Genomic DNA, 17,876 nt, shown 5'->3' on the forward strand with positions numbered 1-17,876 from the left:
CTGTCCTGGAACTAGCTCTGTAGACCAGGCTGGTCTCGAACTCACAGAGATCCGCCTGCCTCTGCCTCCCGAGTACTGGGATTAAAGGCGTGCGCCACCATTGCCCGGCAAATGATAACATATTATTGGTAATCTTCTGACAATTCCTCTCTTTCTTTAAGACTTACTTACTTTTATTATGTATACCTACACATCAGATAGATCTCACTAGATGGCTGTGAGCCACCATGTGGTTTCTGGTTAAGTGCTCTTAATCTCTGAGCCATCTCTCCAGCCCCCCAACACTTCCTTTATTTGTTCAACATTATTCTTGTGACATTTTTCCTGGTAGAAAGAGCGATGTATATTAATTGTAACAATGGTTCCATGATTGTTTCCTGTTTATTTATTTTAAAATTATTTTTATGTGTATAGGTGTTTTTTCTGTGTGTATATGAGTGTACTGTATGCGTGCCTGGTGCCCAAGGTGGCCAGAAGGGAGTGTTGAATTCCCTGGAACTGAAGTTACCAACAGCTGTGAGCCACCACGTGGGTGCTGAGAATCCATAACTATTGATCCATTTATTTATCGTACTGTAAATTGATTCAGATTAGTCAGTGAGTCCCTCCTGCTTTGGAAAGCTGATGCAGGAGAATTGTCACGAGTCTGAGACCAGTGGGACTCTAGGCTAAGTGAGACCCTGTTTAAAATTAAAAAACAACAACACTGATTACTTTCATTTTTCCCTCCTAGAATCGATGTTCATGTGTGAGACTCCCCTGAGTGTACACCAGGGTGTGGAGGTGACGGCCTGAGGACCATGTCATCTTCAGCTCCCTCCATGGCTGGCACTCCTGAACAGCGCTTTCCATCTGCAGTCCCTGGTATTCAACTCTACTTTCACCGATCTTACGAGTACCAACCACATCAGTCTTGTTTTCTCCAGGAGGCAACAACACACCTTTTTTTTCTTTTTTAAAAAAATGTTTGTGTGTGTGTGCGCGTGCGTGTACAAACGACAGCTTGTGTGTGTGGAGGTCACAGGACAGTTTATGGGAGATGGTTCTCTCCTTCTACCATGTGGGCCCCAGGGATGAAACTTAGGTCACTAGTCTTGGATGCAAGCACCTTTACCTGCTAAGCCTTTTCGCTGGTTCCTAATTTTGGTGAAATTTAGAATGGCACTAAAGTTCAGCTAGAAATGCAAGGGCAGTGATGATGTTACTGGAAAAAGACAGAGAAGAACTTGGTCTGTGAGACGATACTTTTCATAAAGTGCAGAGTTGAGGACTGTGGTACTGGCATATAAACAAGCCAGTGGAATGGAAGAAAAACAAACCAGAAGGGACATTTGTTATGCAGGAACACATGAGACATGGCAAGGGATGATTTGCAAAACAGTACAGAAAACAATGCTCTTTAAAAGCAAAAACAGAAACTGGGACAATGAGCCATTTATACAAAACACAAAGCGTCACTATCTCCCATTATACGTCAGAATCGCCTACGATGGATTGCAGAGCAAACACGAAAGGCAAACCAGGCTTTAAGAGATGACACGGGGTTTCCGCCAGTATTTTCTAAAAGGGAGATTTGGCTGTTTGATTGCAGCAAAACTGAGACTTCTGCTCATCAGCAGCTACCATGAGCCAAGTCAAAGAGTCGGAGAGGCTGGGAGAAGGAGACTCCGCAGTTAAGAGCACTGGCCACTCTTGCTAAGGTTTGGTTCCCAGAACATACATGGTGGCTCACAACAATCTGTAACTCCAATTCTATCAGATCAGATGCCCCTTATCTAGTTTCTTTGGACACTACGTGCATGTGGTGAACATACATACACACAGGCAAAGCATTCATACACATAAATAAAACAAATGAGTCTTAAAAACAACAAAGAAATTTAAAAGGGGCCTAGCAAGAAGGCTCAGTAGGTAACCCTGAGGACCTGAGTTTTACTCCCAGGACCCACATGGTGGGAGGGAAGGAGTGACCCCTACAGATTGTCCTCTGACCTTCATACGTGAGCCATGGTATGCACACATACAAATTATAAAAAAGAGTAATAGCAAATCTTTAAAAGACTCAAAGAGCCAGTTAACAGAATGGAAACAGGTCTTTGCAACACAAACGTCACAAGAAAGAGAGTATACATCACATAGAAACCAAACTCAACAGAAAACATGACAGTTGAAACAGAATATTTCCAAGAACAAAGCCAACTTGGCTATCTGGCCAATAAACACATGGTAAGGTGTTTTGTTGTTGCTGCAGTTTTACTTTATTAGTCACCAGGGGACAAAAGATTTAGAAACACAAGGAGTTTAGAAGCAAAAGGCCAAGAGGAAAACACCAGGTGCTGTTATGGGAATCTGGACCTTTCTGCCTCCAAACTCTTGTTTGCTGTTGTTTGATTTTCAATATTGGAGATTAAATCTAGAGCCTCATCTAGACATGGTGGTGCATGCCTTTAGTCCCAGCATTTAGGAGGCAAAGGCAGGTGGATCTCTGTGAGTTCAAGACCAGCCTGATCTACAAAGTTCCAGGACAGCCAGGGCTATTACACAGAGAAACCCCATCTCATCTCGAAAAATACCAAAAGGAAGAAAGAAATCAATCAATCAATCTAGGGCCTCCTGCATGACAGATAAACACTCTGACCCATATCCCTAGCCCTCTTTTTAAAACTTTAATCTTATTCTTAAACATGTATTTTTGTTATTTCTTATTTGTGTGTGTGTGTGTCTGTGTAACTGAATGGTATTATGTGTTGGGGCCTCTGGTGGCAAATGGAGGGCATCCTGTCCCCCTGGAGCTGAAGTTACAGACAGTTGTGAATCACACAATGTGTGTGCTGGGATCTAAACTCAGGTCCTCTGGGAGAGCAGCAGATGTTCTTAACTATGGAGCTATCTTTTTAGCTCCTTCATTTTCTTTTGAGATAGGATATATGTTTCCCAGGCTGGCTTTGAATTTATGATCCTCCTGCCTTAGTCTCTGTGGAGCTGTGATTACACGCTTGGGCCACGGGGCTGGGCAAAGTTTGCGCTCTTAATTTGTATAAATCCCTCTGGTCAGAGCATCCTTGGTGGCCATCTTTTCAGATAGCGCCCCCTGGAAAGACTGCATGGGGGTGTTCCTTTAAACACACACACACACACACACACACACTTGCATAGGTGCCATTGGCCCCGCTGTGGAGGTCAGAGAAGGATGTGTGGGAGCAGATTCTCTTCTTTCACCGTATGGGTCTTGGGGATGCACAGGCTGTCAGTGGTAGTGAACTGTACCTACAGAGCCGTCTCACTGAGCTAAGCCTCCCTTAAGAATACCCCGGATGGAAGTTCTGCCTACCTGCAAGGGATTCTTACCTTGGTAGGAAAGTAGCGGCTGAATTTGAATTTCTTCAGGGTCAAGGTCATGGAATAAGTCCCAAAGAAAAGGATGAAGGACATGAGGGCCAGGTCTGGGATGAACCGGCAGGAGTTCCCGAGCAGGCGCCCACCATAGCTCAGACACTCTTTCTTGCTCAGCAGGGACCAATCCAGCGCTGTGAGGTTAAGGGGGGTGTACTTGGAGACCAAGCACAGGAGAAAAGGGGTCAGGACCCTCCTTTAGACAGTGTATCCTCCCTGTGGCCCTGGGTAAGCTTAAAACCTACCAACAAGCGGACAGTTCCCCAGGAAGGTTAGGGACTGTTTCTTCAGTGTGTTCTGAGCTATGTGGTTTTGACAGCAGTAGGAAGATGCTTTCTCTTTCCTCCCACAGGTCTGTCTCCCTTTCCAGGCCAAGAGCCATGGTGCTACTGAAGCTGCCTTCCTGGAGACAGTGTCTCTTCCTTTCTCTATGCATATCCTCATTATTTCCTTCTTGGGTCATTCCAACTACTTCCTTCCTTGGTGTCGCAGATGCTAAAATTCAGAGACTACAAAATAGCGAATATATATATATATATATATATATATTCACACACATATATAATGTTCACTGTTTCACAGTCTCTGAATTTTAGCATATATATGTATGTATATATGTGTGTATATACATATATATGTATGCTTTGTAACTGTTGGCTTCACATATGTGGATTTAAGCAGCTGCAAATAAAAATATTAATTGCATCTGTCTTAAACGTGCATTCATTCTCCCTCCGTTCTTGACTCACTGCCTCAAGCCCCTGCAGCCTTGACTTCCTTGCAGTGATGGAATGTAGCCTGGAACTGGGAGCTGAATAAACCCCTTTCTCCCTTAAAGCTGCCTTCTTTTGCCAGGTGGTTGGGAGTTAGTCGAAGCCATTGTAAGAGGCCTCACACGCCTTTCCACACACTCTTAGAAACCTGAGCCTGCTCTGCTGAGTCGCTAAGGAGTGAAAAAGCAATGCAAAGACACAGACCCAACCATCCCAGCTGGCCCTCCTCAAGGTCTGAGATTAGAAGTTTTTGGCTATGTAGTCAACTGAGATGGACATAGACTGAGCCATTGGCTGCCTGCGCAGGGCAATGTAAGCATCCTTAGGGACACTCGAAGCATCCAAGGCTGCGCCAAGGCCTACATGCAACCCTTTACCTGGATTTTAACTTTGCATCCTTCCATCTACTTAGGCTGGGAGAGGCCTGAAAGCCACTGTTTCCCGTTGTTTGGGAAGGCAGACCCATGGGGGACCCTGGAGACTAATGGGTGCCAAGGACAGGTCAAGTTCATGGCAGGGGGGTGATAAACTTCTGGGTCTGAGAGTGCACAGTTGGATAGGAACTGGGGGTTCCTGGGAGAACAAACTACAACCTGTGTATGTATATAGCTCTGGTCACATTTACCGCCTCTGGGCACCCACACATTGTATTGTATTTCTGCATAGAGATCTTGCACACGGAGGATGCCTTAGAGCACAGTGCTTACAGTTAGGTATGGAGCCCAGGTGCTCCTGGGATTGACACCCCAACTCCTTTCTGACTCCCCACCATAAACAAAAGCATGTGACAGTCTGTCCTGATAAGAAAGGGCTTACCAGAGATGTGTTGGTGTTTGGTGGCAGCAGGGCTGAAGCATTGACCGTGGTTGTGTTCACTGGAGAAGACACAGAGGACAGGTCAGGGTCAGCGGGTCTTAGACGTAGCCTGCAGTCTCTGCCCAGCTCCCTCTGATCTCAGACTTCAAGTCCCCTCTGCTCCCATAAGGGAGGGAGTTGGTCAGGCAGCTGCGCCAGTGCAGAGCTCGTCCTGAGGACCAACAGCCAGTTCTAACACTCAGCTGAGCAATCTGGTGCTGAGACAGGCTGATGAAGAGTGCGTCTTGTGAATCCCTGCAGGCGCTAGACACAACTGTGTGCTGTCAAACTTTAGAAAAACATTTCAAAGAGCTAGTTCCATGTCACGCACTATGCCAAACCCTGGGAACACACTCATTTCTTTCCCAAAGCTCCGTGACGTATCCCCATTTTATAGATGAGGCAACTGAGGCTGTGACATTAACTTATCTATTACCTAAGGTTTCGGAGCCCATGCTTGGCGCTTTGACCCCATCCCAGACCACTGGGAGAGAAACTATAAGGCTTCCTTTCCACCCAGTTTCTATCTACGGACACCTCTCTCCCATCCACTGTCCATGTGCTTTAAAGACCCCCTGGACTTGCCAGGGTGTGCCTGATGTCGCCTTCTCTAATCTGCCCCTCCAGTGCAAGGCAAGGAAAGTAAACCTGGATCTAGGTCCAGAAGGAGAACCAGAAGCCCCAAAGGGCTGCTGGCTGCCAGCTCTTCACTCTGCGTCCCTTGCTAAGCACCCCCTTCCCTGACCTGTGTCCCTAAGAGTAAGTGGAGTACCTAACACTCTCTTGAGGTCTGGGAGGGAAGCTGGGGGAGCCATTCCCAGCCTCACTTCCCGCCCTCCCTCTCCTGTGTCTGGCTTCCCTGATTCTTCATCACCCACAGGGCCAGGCTCTCCAGGTGATGTGGCCACTCATCACAAAGGTTGGCTTGCCCACTCTCTGGACTGCATGGGTGGAGGGGAGCCTGGCTTCTCCCCTTTCTCCTCCAAGCAGTTCCTCAGTGGCAGGTTTAGGGGCCGGGGGCTGTTGCTACTATTATCTGAAGTGTTATAGGATACTCATTTGTTTCTGTTGGCTGGCTACCACCCAGTGAAAAGACCCTGATCCTGAGACCTCACCCAGCCTCTAGCAAGCTGTCCACAGGGCTGGATATGATCACAGAAGCCGGTTGCTTCTGGGCCAGCTGGATCAGTATTGACCCCGGACAGAACAGTGCCAAAGGCATCATTTCCTAAAAACCATCCTGAGAAAGCCTCTTCATGGGAAATCAGGTAATCTATTGCCTCTCCTCACAAGGAAAGACGATGCCCAGTTAACGCTATGGACAGAGAAGCCAGGCAAGAAGCCCCTGTAGGGACTATTCATTCTGCTGCTCAAGAGCCCCAGCACCCAGAGTCTGCAGGCCAGACATCTCGATGTCTTCTACTTGGGCTTGTCAATTCTTTTATAGCAAGAAGTGAAACCCTACAAAATATGTAAGAACTATAGTGTGGAAAATTCCAGAAAGGTCCAAGTATCAAATATTGTACAATTAATTCTAGTGTGCACAGAGTGGTACTCACTTAAAGTTGAGAGCGGCCAAGTCAGCATTTGCAGCATCCGTAAACAGAATACAAATCAGTTACCATGGAAAAAAATTAAATAGAAAAAGATAGTGTCCCAAGCAAGCTTGTGTGAGAAAGAACGTGAGAGAAGGGTGGTGTCCCATCGTTAGACTGGGCTGTGTAGCTAAGCTAGGGAAATGGAGCAGTTAGTCGGTAGGTGGCACACAAAGTGGGAACAAAACCCTGTCACGTCCCCATTACCCTCGTCTGCTAATGTCCAGACCTTTGCCTTCTCATTTCTCCTAATGAAAGTGACCCGGCAATGGCACTGGCTCGTTTATTCTCTGTGGAGAAATCTTGTGGGATCAGTGGTTAATCACAGCTCAGTAAAGCAAAGATTTTCAGACTTGGGGAGGGAGCAGCAGAAGCCCTTGGAAGGCTCATCTGTACATAGCCAACTGGGCTCTGTCCCAGAGTTTCTAGGCTCAGGTCTGGGGTTGGAGCCCACGGTTCTGTATTTCTGATAAGTTCCTAGTTGGTGCTGACGCTGCCAGGCTTGGGACCATGCACTCAGAACCATGAAGATGATTCAAGATAATCAGGTATGCAAGCAAGGATGATGGGAAGTAATTCAGAAACAGGCAAGCTTTATGATGCCCTCTGAAGCTCACTGACTGTGCTCCTCCAGTCCCTGTTCACAGGGCACCCCTAGGTAAACAGATGGTTCACTGAGTAGCCAAAGCCCCTCGCAGGACCCCAGGATTTTGGCTATTTCTAAAAAGAGACAAGGACATGTGTTTCTAGAAGGCAGGGTTAGACCCAGTGTGTGGACTGGATCCAAAAAGCCCCCTATCCCGCAGAATCAAAAGAGCCTGTGGTAGGACCTCTTTAGGAGTCTAGACAAGGACCTGGTCAAAGGGTAAATCTCACCTCTCACTGTTTAGTAGAACAACTCAAAGCTAAGGCTAGAAAAAAAGAAAAGAGAGAGAAAAAAGCTAAGCCTAGATAGACTTCTTTCCAAAATCAGAGTCATAAGGGGAGGTGTGATATTACCCCTAGCAGGAAGAGCATCTTAAGAGAGACACAGGCTGGAGTAGGATCCCATACTTGCAATGCAGAATATCAGCTGACAAAATCAATATTTTTAAGGCAGGGTCTCAGTACATAGCCTAGACTGGTCTGGAAATTCCTATGTAGACCAGGCTGGTCTTGAACTCGCAAAGATCCCCTTCCTTCTGACTCTCAAGTGCTGGGATTAGAAGTGTATGCGAATTCACCTGGCATGGTTAATTCTTTTGATTATTACTATTATTATTATTATTGTCATTAAGCTAAGGGATTAAACAACTCTAATATCTACTAATTTGAAAACCTTGCAGGCATCTCTAATAAACACTGATTACTCTTTGACAGTCAGGGAAACTGAGGTTCAGTGTGGCCTTGGGTGGATTCTGGACCTCAGTTTGCTTTCTGCCAGGCCAGAATAGTGGTGCTTGGGTAGATCTTGCACCCTACCCTGCATTCCCTCGGGCCCTCTAGGTTCATCCCGCTAGCTCTTAGGGGCGTGGTTGACTGTGACGAACATCCCATTCTGAGGAGGCCTTCACTTTGCAGATGATGATTTCTTTGGTCAGAAAGCAACAATCATGAACAGCACTGAGACTTTATTATTAGGTTGGCCAGTTGTTTGCTCTAGTCCACTCGGTGCTGGGGTCCTTTAAATACTGTTGGCGCAGGCATGCCAGACAGTAGGGGGTTGGTAGCTCTCACAGCTCTCCCCACTGCAAATTCTTCCCTAAACCAGCAGCAGCTGGCTTCCTGGAAGTCTCCTCAATTCTCATTCCACATCCTGTGGTCCCAGAGGGTAGATAAGAGATAAGGTCCTTCATGACAACCCCTCAGCCCATTCATATGCCTAGGAGGCTGAATGAGGCCAGTTTCCCCAGCTCTTCTGACAGCAAGACTGGCAAGGCCTCCACCCTGACTGTAGTAGGGATGTTTGTCCCCTGGGTTGGTCTCGCTTTATAAAGCTTGTAACCGCATTGGCAATGGTATGTTGAGGCAACTTACCATGTGTTAATGGCACTGGGAGGGATCATCAGATCTACCCCAACTTGGGCAGTATTACTGACAGGAATAACCTCCATCCCAGCCCCTATTCAGTAAATCATGCCTTGCTCTTTCAGGAAGTACCCTGCAGATTCCGGATTACAACCCTGGTTGCTTTGACCACAGCCGTGTGGTAGCTTTTACTGGAGCTATCATCCCCTCAAATTCTTTCCAAAAATTAGGTTCAAGACTCTGCAATTAGCATTGTGAATTTCAAAGCCAGTCTGGGTACCACAACCAAGGCCAGCCTCGGTTACATAAGCAGACGCTGTTTCAATAAACAAAGGTCCAATATTTGCTCCTTCGGGACAGTGAGCACCTGGCTAAACAGCCCCTCCAGATGAGCTCCCCTCCTGCACTGAGAGCTGCGGTAGAAGGGGTGGGGGGCAGTGTACTTCGGGGATTACCTGTGTCAGGAGCCACACACTCGCATCTGTAGGTGGTGATGGAGTCAGGCTTGAAGTCCGTGTTAATGGGATAGTAGCTGAAGGCACCAATCATCTTTTTGATGGCGTCGTAGATGAAGATGAAGCTGATGAGGGTGGAGAAGCCCTCTTCGGTGAAGCGGGTGATATACTTGATGATAAAGCTGGCATCTGTGGCCACCAGGATAAGGCACTGGATGGCTGAGTGCAGGCCTATCCAGAGGCGGAACTCCATGTAGTCCAGGCCATTGGCCCTGGATGGCAAAGGGAAGTGAGGACAGGGATATTTGTCTCAGGGAGGGTAGACAGACAGAGGACTGCCTCTGGCTAGAGAGGAGACAGATGTGGCCCACAGGCAAATGGTGGTCTATAAAGATAAAGGGGGAAACCCAGCATTCGGATGAGGTGTTTAATTTTAACTGGGCGTGTTAACTAGGTGAGCCAGTGGGGGCTTCTGATTGCTGGGCTTCAATACTTTGATAGCTGGATCTTGGTAGTCAGCCTCAGGAGGACAACGTGGCTAAATAAGGGACTAGACCTTGGTGGCTAGCCTCAGGAATGCAATCTGCTGGTTTTTACAAAGGCAGAGAGAATGGGAGAGAAGGACAAGGCCTGCCAGAGCCGTGCTCACAATGCTTGAGCTGGCCAGAGTCTGTCCCTTCAGGGAGTCCCAGGGAGCCACCTATCTCCACCCCCAAACTCCAGGATTGTAAGCATGTGACACCAGATTTTACCTGTGGGTGACTTCTGGGGACTGAACTCAGGTCCTCGTGCATACAGAACAAGCACTTTACTGACTGAGCCACCTCCCCAGTTTTAGGGGTGCCTGGTCTTTGGGAATTCTAGGACAGGACTTCTCTGAGTGTCAGAAAGCTGCTAAGACCTTGGTGCTTGGAGAAGATTTTAAGCTGAATGGTCTGGAGCCACCTTAGGAAATGGTCCAGTCCAAATCCACAAGGCACCTGTCCAAGGCTCTGTTTCTACTTCATCGACTTTCCAGTGACCAGTGACGTGGCCTGGCTTGCTTCCTAAGTGATAATCTGCACTCAGATGACTTCAAGGCAATTTATAGGAATCAGAAGAAACCACCCACTAACCACAGCTGAAGATGCCCCTCCTCACATGCCCCCTCCATCTTCCTACCCCTCAAACCCCACCCTCACCTTAGCTGACTGCCTCAATTTCAAGAGTAGGCATAGAGCCTACCATGTGGTACCTACTTGCTGAAGTCAAAAAGGAGCTTCTCGAAGATGAGAATGGGCCCCGTGCTGCTGAGGATGATGAGGGGCTGCCCCGAGAAGAGGCAGAACAAGGCACCAGCCATGGCGGTGCCCAGGAAGCTCTCCATTACTCCCTGTCACATGAGAAAGGAGGCTCAGAGAGGCAGAAGAAGCTGTTGTGTGGCAGTTTCCTGTGAAACTGACACCTTCTATCTTGGAGGGAAACTCATCAGGATGCAGGAGTTTTACAGAGGGGTAAAACAACCCATCGGAAAGGGAGGTGAAGCTTCCCACCCTGCAGGGAAGCTCCTCGAGTTCAGAAAGCAAACAACTCAATGGCTTCAGGAAGTCCCTGAATCTGAACAGATACACTAGTCAGTCCCACATCATGCAGACATCAAGTATAAGGCCTGCTGAGTGATAATCTCAGACAAACTGAGCTGCCCGCAGGAGGCTCAGGACAGTTGAGCCACCCAGAAAGGACACTCTTCACCCTGTTGAGCTGCCCGCAGGCTGTGCAGTGTTTCCAGCTTTTGTGTGCCGTCACCCTTGCTGGGGTTGGCTTTGGTGATACAGCTGTATCTGAGTCTTTTCTGTCCCTGCTACATAAGGTGATGGCCAGACTCAGGGTGGTACCCGCAACCTTAGTGCTGGGAATACAAACTGAAACTCTTTATGGCTAGCAGGTGGCAATAAATTTGACTGATGTTTACTGGTCTGTCCCTAGCTCGTGCTCACCTGATAATTGTCCGTGGCATCCCCCAGAAGTCCACCAAAGGTGATGGCATTGGTGATACAGCCCAGGTAGATGAACAGAACTGCGGAGATGGACTGGATGTGGAAGCCGTCATAGAAGTCACTTGGGAACCAGGGCAGCTTCCGCTTGACGTCCAGGCATAGTCCCCCAAAGAACCTGCTTGAGACAGGCAGGAGACGGCTTTCCTCTACAGATACTAGGAGGGGCCGGAGTGACTCAAGGGCCCCAAGGAGTCTGGGGTGAGGAGCAGGGGTGGATGGAATTATAGTCTTTCTACCAGAGCACTGAGAATCAGACATGACTCTTGTCAGTTTGTAAGTTTGCAGTCAGCACCATCCATGCTGGGGAGGTTGGAGCTGGACTCAAACTGTTCAAGAGAAGGACGTTCTGATGGGAATATCCCACCGTGATGGTCTTCCTCGTGTCCCTAACCAGCCCGACCTGTGTAACACATAATGGTGAGTGTTAGCTGCCAACTCCACAGACTCTAAACTCATTTGGGAGATGGGTCTCTAGGTGTGCCTGCTGGGGGTTGTCCTGACTTTGCCAACTGATCTGGAAGACTTGTCCTGACTGAGGGAGAGGCTGCTCCCCGGGCAGGAGATCTGGGACTGAATGAGAAAAGCCAGATGAGAAAGAACACGTATTTACTGTTTCACTGCCTGGGTGTGGCTGCAATGTGACCAGTTCCCTCAAGCTCCTTCGGCTTTGACTTCCCCCAGCGTGCTGAGCAGTAGCCTGAACTTCAAGCCAGAACAAACCCTTCCTCCTTTACGTCACTCTCGTGCTTTTCACAGTGAGAAACTAAGGCATAGCCCACAGCTCTATCCCCAAAGTCATTGTTCGCACAGAGCCTTGTCCTAAATCTCAGTCAACCCGGGCAACTCAAGGAGCAGCCAAAGGACTCCGACCAGGACAGTTTTCTCTTGTTCCCCTCAAAGAAGAGAAAAACGAAGCCTTTAAATAATGCTAAGATTTTAAAAGACACTGTTATATATTGGATTGTACTTCTTTTAAAGAGATACATTAAACCTTCAGCCCCTGGCGCTATGACTATGATTCTATTTGGAAAGCCTCCGGGTGGGAAATGCAGCTAGGTTGGTAGAGGGCTTGCCTACTGTGCATGAAGCCCTGGATTATAACCCAAGCATGGCGGTGCCTGTGAGTTCAGCTCAGTGGAGGGTGGCTTAGGAGCATCATTGGTTCAAGGTCATCCTCAGCTATAGCAAGCTTGAGGTCAGCTTGGGTTACATGAGACTACAAAAAAGTTTTTTGCTGATATAATTAAGTTACAATGAAGTCATGAAGAGTGGGCTTTGAGTCAGCTGTTAGAGAAACAGGGCAATACTACCCAAACACCCACCCGGGGTCTCGGAAAGCCATGTAACAACACAGACAAAAACTGGGGGAAGCAACTGCCAAGCTAAGGACAGCCATAAGACTCTCAGCTGCCATTAGAACTCCGAGGAAGCTCTGCCTATAATCCCAAAGGCAGTGGTGCCCTGCTGGCATCTTATTTTAGAGGCCAGGGTTGAGACAGGGTCCCACATTATAACCCAGGCCTGGAATTTGCAACAATCCTCCTGCCTCAGTCTCCCCAGTCCTGGAATTACAGGTAGGGTCCACCATGGCCCTGCTCCCTGCTGACTTCTCCATTTCTACCTGTGTGAAAATGGATTTCAGTAGTTTTACACTATCTTGCTTGTGGTACACTGTTTCCGACACGGATACCAAAGGAGTTCTAGAGAAAAGTTTGGGCTTCTTCCTCATGGGCGGGGTCCGTCTGTTCCTCTCACCCCACGCAACTCTTCTCAAGACCCAAGAGGGGCTTCGCTAGAGTTCGGGAAGACTGCAGTGGTCAGACCCCGTCCCTAGAAGGCGCTGGACACAGCAGCGGAAGGATCGCTAACAGGACCGGAGGAAAAGAGGGTTCAAGACTGTAGGCTCTCTGCCGGGCATGGAGCGGGCACCTTCCGGTCCAGATCAGCTCCTCCCCGATTTCATGCACTGCTGGCATCTCAGCCTCGTCTCCACTGCCCACTCCGCCGGCCCCGCTGCCTCCTGCCCCTCCGCCACCGCCACCTCCGCCAGCCGAGGCACCGCCTCCGCCCGCAGAGCCGTTCATCTGGCCCAGCTCTGCCAAAGAGAACACAGATTTCCTGAAAGAGAAAGTTGGGGATGGGGGAGAGCAGGGCTCTCAGTGCTGGGAAGGGCCCAGCCCCTCAAGACTGTCCACTTCCCCTCCAAGAACAACAACAAAACTTTAATAACTTAAATAGCAGGGGAAGTGAAGACGGAGGTGGGAAGATGGCTCGGTTATTAAAGCATTTGCCACACAAACAAGAAGACAAGAACTGGGATTCCCAGAAGCCATGTGCAGGTCTGGTGGACAAGCCAGCCACTTGTAATTCCAGCACAGGGAAAACCCAGAACGAATAAGACTAGCCAAATCTGCCAGCGCTGGGTTCACTGGGAGACTGTCTCAATGCAGAAGGTGGAGAGCAATGAAGAAAAATTCCGGGGCAGCAACCTCAGGCTTCCACATATGCGCCTACACATATTCCAGCATGAATTCAATAATACCCCTCCCCCTACACGGACTCCCGCCCGGCTTTACGGTTGTTCACAGGCGGCCTTGCAGGCTTCCGATTTCTTGGGAAGAGAATAAACCGCCGATGTGGAGCGCCCTCTGTTGTTCTCATCCTCAGCACACACCTCTTGTCAGCCGAGGGAACTTTCTTGGGTGGCTCAATTCTGATGTTTGGATCCCATTCTCCAGGGGGAAGGACAATGACCTCATCTAGAAATTCATCAATTCCTGCAATGAGGTCTTCTCGGTTCCGGGCTTTATAAGCCACGTCGCTGAAGAGCTGGTGAGGGATGAGGAAGGAGAAGAGGGCTCAGCTCTCCCTTCCTCGGAGCGAGCACATCACCACTGTGTTTAAAGGAGTCATTGACTGGACGCCGACTTGGTTTCAGTGGGTAGATAAGGACAAATGGCAGGAGAGGAAATAGGGGACAACAGGAAAGAACCAGTTTTTGGAACAGGCAGTCATCTCAGATCTGAAACCCAGGTTGCTGTAATATTTTAGAAGAGGCCAAGCATAGGGAATATGCTTATCTATCTATCTATCTATCTATCTATCTATCTATCTATCTATCTATCTATCTTCCTTCCTTCCTCCCTCCTTCCCTTCTTTCCTTTCTCTCTTATTATTTATTTATTTATTTATTTATTTATTTATTTATTTATTTTCAAAGACAGGGTTTCTCTGTGTAGCCCTGGCTGTCCTGGAACGCTCACTGTAGATTGTAGCTCACCTTGAACTCACAGCTATTCACCTGACTCCGCCTCCTGAGTGCTGGGATTAAAACATGAGCCACCACCGCCCAGCACACTCACTATTAGTACACTCGGCAGCATAGGACCTTTATTGCATATACTACACACACACACCCTTTTCGCAATGCACCTAGCAGCTTATTAGCCACGTAGGCCCCCACGTGCCCTGAGTCATATGCACACTCCACTCTGAACGATGAAATTGTCTCCTCCCCTTAACAGCCAAACATAGATGGAGTCTGTTCAGTGGTTTTGTCCTTGTGTGAGTAGGGAGATCCATCTGGCCTGAACTGGTTTTGTGTAATTAGTCAAACCGTGTCCTCCAAGTGAACTTTTAGGGAGACTCCTCTACTTATACCTATGCAAAGACGGGTGTGCATATAATCAAAATCAGACATGTTCTGGGAAGGGACATTCACCACGGGAAAATGATTGTACAATTTAATCTGTCACTTAAAATATCCACCCAGGGGCTGGAGAAATGGCTCAGCGGTTAAGAGCACTGCCTGCTCTTCCAAAGGTCCTGAGTTCAATTCCCAGCAACCACATGGTGGCTCACAACCATCTGCAATGAGGTCTGGTTCCCTCTTCTGGCCTGCAGGCATACACACAGACAGAATATTGTATACATAATAAATAAATATTTAAAAAAATATCCACCCAGATACATCCCTCTTCTCTTGAATACTGTACAAAGAAGGCCCCAACAATAACAGGGGTCCCCAGTACCCTCATTCATGTGTCGCTGTTACTCTTGACGGTGTGCCCAACCTGTCCTATTGCTTTGCTTTGCTTCGAATCAAGTCTCCCTGCTGGGTCTGTGTTGTGCAGCTTTATCTCAAGTCTTTAAGAACCAACGAGCCTGGGTGCACCGACTCGACCTAGACACCGACCCTGGTAACACCTCTGCAGGACTTTTGTTGCGTTCTTTGACCTTGCGTTTCTGTTTCCACAGAGCAAGCATATGAGGAAATCTCTTCAGAGCCCAGACTTTCCCCCTAAAAGGGCCAGGTTACAGAAAGACAGATTTTCTGGGTTTGTTTGTGTTTAAAGACCTCTAGCCTCCTGTCAGTCTGGAGATGGAGCAGGATCTTCAGGCTCATCTCACTGGGCTTGCTCTCGGGGAGCTCACACACTGAGCTTACGCTGCTGTGCCTCCATTCAGCTTCTCTGAGCCTTCATCACTTCCCTTGTCCAGAAGGCTAGCATCCCAAGGTCTTGCTAGTCTACCTGCTCCCGGCTCACCCTTGGTTTTTTGTCTGTAGTGTGTGTCTCAGTTCCCCCAGGCTGGCTAATGTATGATTGATTTTATTTTTATCATTTATAATAATATATAATAATATAATAATAATAATCTCATTATTACAGCTCTGTCCCTCTCAGATAGTGCTCCTGCATGAGAGGGTCTGGGTCTCTTTCCTGAATCTCATGATCCTTAGGTCCCAGGTGCACAGCAGGGGCTCAGCTGTGCTTGTTAGATAGCTGGTGATCCTGGGCAGTAGGGGAGGCCGTGCCAGTTCCACAGCTATGAGCAGTCAGTGCCTGCTTCATAGTCTCACTTACATCATCCACCATGAGGGTTGCAATGGCTCGGCCAATCTCATTATAGGACTTTGCTCTCCCAGAAGGTCCTAGAAGAATGAACAGAAACCTGCAAAGAAGATGGAGGAGGAAGAACAAAGGGGGAAAAATAGAAACAAATGAACAGAAGAATCCTTTGGCCTTCAATGTCCCATTATTAACTTTTTACCTTCCCTCCTTTGAATTTTTTTATTTTTATTTTTTATTTTTTGGATTTTTGAGACAGGGTTTCTCTGTAGCTTTTGGTTCCTGTCCTGGAACTAGCTCTTGTAGACCAGGCTGGCCTCGAACTCACAGAGATCAGCCTGCCTCTGCCTCCCAAGTGCTGGGATTAAAGGCGTGCGCCACCACCGCCTGGCCACTCCTTTGAATATTTTAAAACTAATCATTATCATTATTATATTTAATTATGTGTATATCTGTAGGGAGGTATGTGCACCAAGTGCAGTGCCTGCTGAGTCCAGAAGAGGGCACTGAATCCCCTGAACTGGAGTTACAGGTGATTTTGAGCCACTCAACATGGGTGCTGGGAACTGAACTCAGGTCCTCTGCAAGAGCAGCAGGTGCCATTAACCACTGAGTCATTGCTCCACCTCCTATTACTGGTTTGTTTGTTTGTTTTTGCATTTTTGAGACAGGGTCTCACTTAACCCAGGCTCAAATTCTTTATGTAGTCAAGGATGACTTTGAACTCCTGATCTTCCTGCCTCTACCTCCCAAGTACTGGGATTGCAGGCAAGTGCCGCAATAACTGGCTCTTCCTTTCTACGTTTATTTATTTAGCTAGTTAGTGTGTGTGTACGTGCCACACACACACACACGCACGCACGTGCCATGGCACACACGCCACAGCAAATGTGGAGGTTTAGAAGACAATTTACATGACTCAGTTCTCTCCTTTCATCTTGTGATCTCCAAGAATTAAACTCAGATTTTCTGGCTTAGTGACAAGCACCTTTACCCATCAGATCAGCTCACAGATCACAGCTCACCAGATCATCTCACAGCTCACCAGATCAGCTCACCTGCTTGCCAGATCAGCTCACCAGATCACCAGCTCAGCTCACCAGATCACCAGCTCAACTCACCAAAACAGTTCACCAGCTCACCAGATCAGCTCACCAGCTCACCAGAACAGCTCACCAGCTCACCATATCAGCTCACTAGATCACCAAATCATCTCACCCGATCAGCTCTCCAGCTCACCAGATCAGCTCACCAAAACAACTCACCAGCTCAGCTCACCAGATCATCTCACTGGCTCACCAGATCAGCTCACCAGCTCAGAATCTTCCTTTTACTACTTTATTTGCTGAAGAAACATTTGTGCTTCTGCCTCTCGTAAGCATCCTTACATTTGCACTGCTGCCCAGACCACTCAGCAACTTCCTTCCTGGCTCCTGACGCCCCCAACCTCTTTCTCTTTTGTGAGGGTCTCGCTGTTGCCCTGGCTGTCCTGGAGCTCTCTGTGTAAAGCAGGCTGACCCCAGACCCACAGAGCTCTCTGCTGTGTGCTGGGAATAAAGACACGCACTACCTTGCCCCATTCTATACTAATTTAAAGGACATCCCTGCCAGCTACTGGCATGGGGAGTGGCTCCCTAAAGACAGGTGTGGGGGCACTCTTCAGTGACTCACCTGGTGGGGACAGGCACTTCTGTCACCCCTCCCAGCATGGCAGACTGGACAAGACGAACAAATGCAATGAATGGCTGGTCCAGGAAGTCCACCTCGCCCACGAGCACATTGGAGGCTTCTGAGTCCTTGGGGATCTTCTTCATGAATTTGTTTCTCCGCTGCTCCAGGAGGAAAATACAACCCAAGGCTTGGCTCCCACTCTCACCTCAGAGAACATAATTTCCACAGAAATTATCAAGAG

The 17,876-nt window shown here is 48.2% G+C and overlaps 1 protein-coding gene across 1 annotated transcript in view; it reads right to left on the minus strand.

Moving 5' to 3' along the window:
* Slc4a5 (solute carrier family 4 member 5) overlaps window positions 1-17,876 on the minus strand; it is a 75,336-nt gene that overhangs the window by 25,506 nt on the left and 31,954 nt on the right. Inside the window, exons 8-16 of the mRNA XM_005364663.3 lie at window positions 17,636-17,793; window positions 15,980-16,067; window positions 13,789-13,943; window positions 13,044-13,232; window positions 11,055-11,229; window positions 10,317-10,450; window positions 9,079-9,350; window positions 4,983-5,041; window positions 3,349-3,549 (exon numbers count right to left, since the gene is read on the minus strand). Of these exons, the coding sequence (XP_005364720.1) occupies window positions 3,349-3,549; window positions 4,983-5,041; window positions 9,079-9,350; window positions 10,317-10,450; window positions 11,055-11,229; window positions 13,044-13,232; window positions 13,789-13,943; window positions 15,980-16,067; window positions 17,636-17,793 (1,431 nt within the window). The remainder of the gene's footprint in view (window positions 1-3,348; window positions 3,550-4,982; window positions 5,042-9,078; window positions 9,351-10,316; window positions 10,451-11,054; window positions 11,230-13,043; window positions 13,233-13,788; window positions 13,944-15,979; window positions 16,068-17,635; window positions 17,794-17,876) is intronic.

This window comes from Microtus ochrogaster (genome assembly GCF_000317375.1).
Source record: "Microtus ochrogaster isolate Prairie Vole_2 chromosome 14 unlocalized genomic scaffold, MicOch1.0 chr14_random_3, whole genome shotgun sequence".
Classification (NCBI taxonomy): domain Eukaryota; kingdom Metazoa; phylum Chordata; class Mammalia; order Rodentia; family Cricetidae; genus Microtus; species Microtus ochrogaster.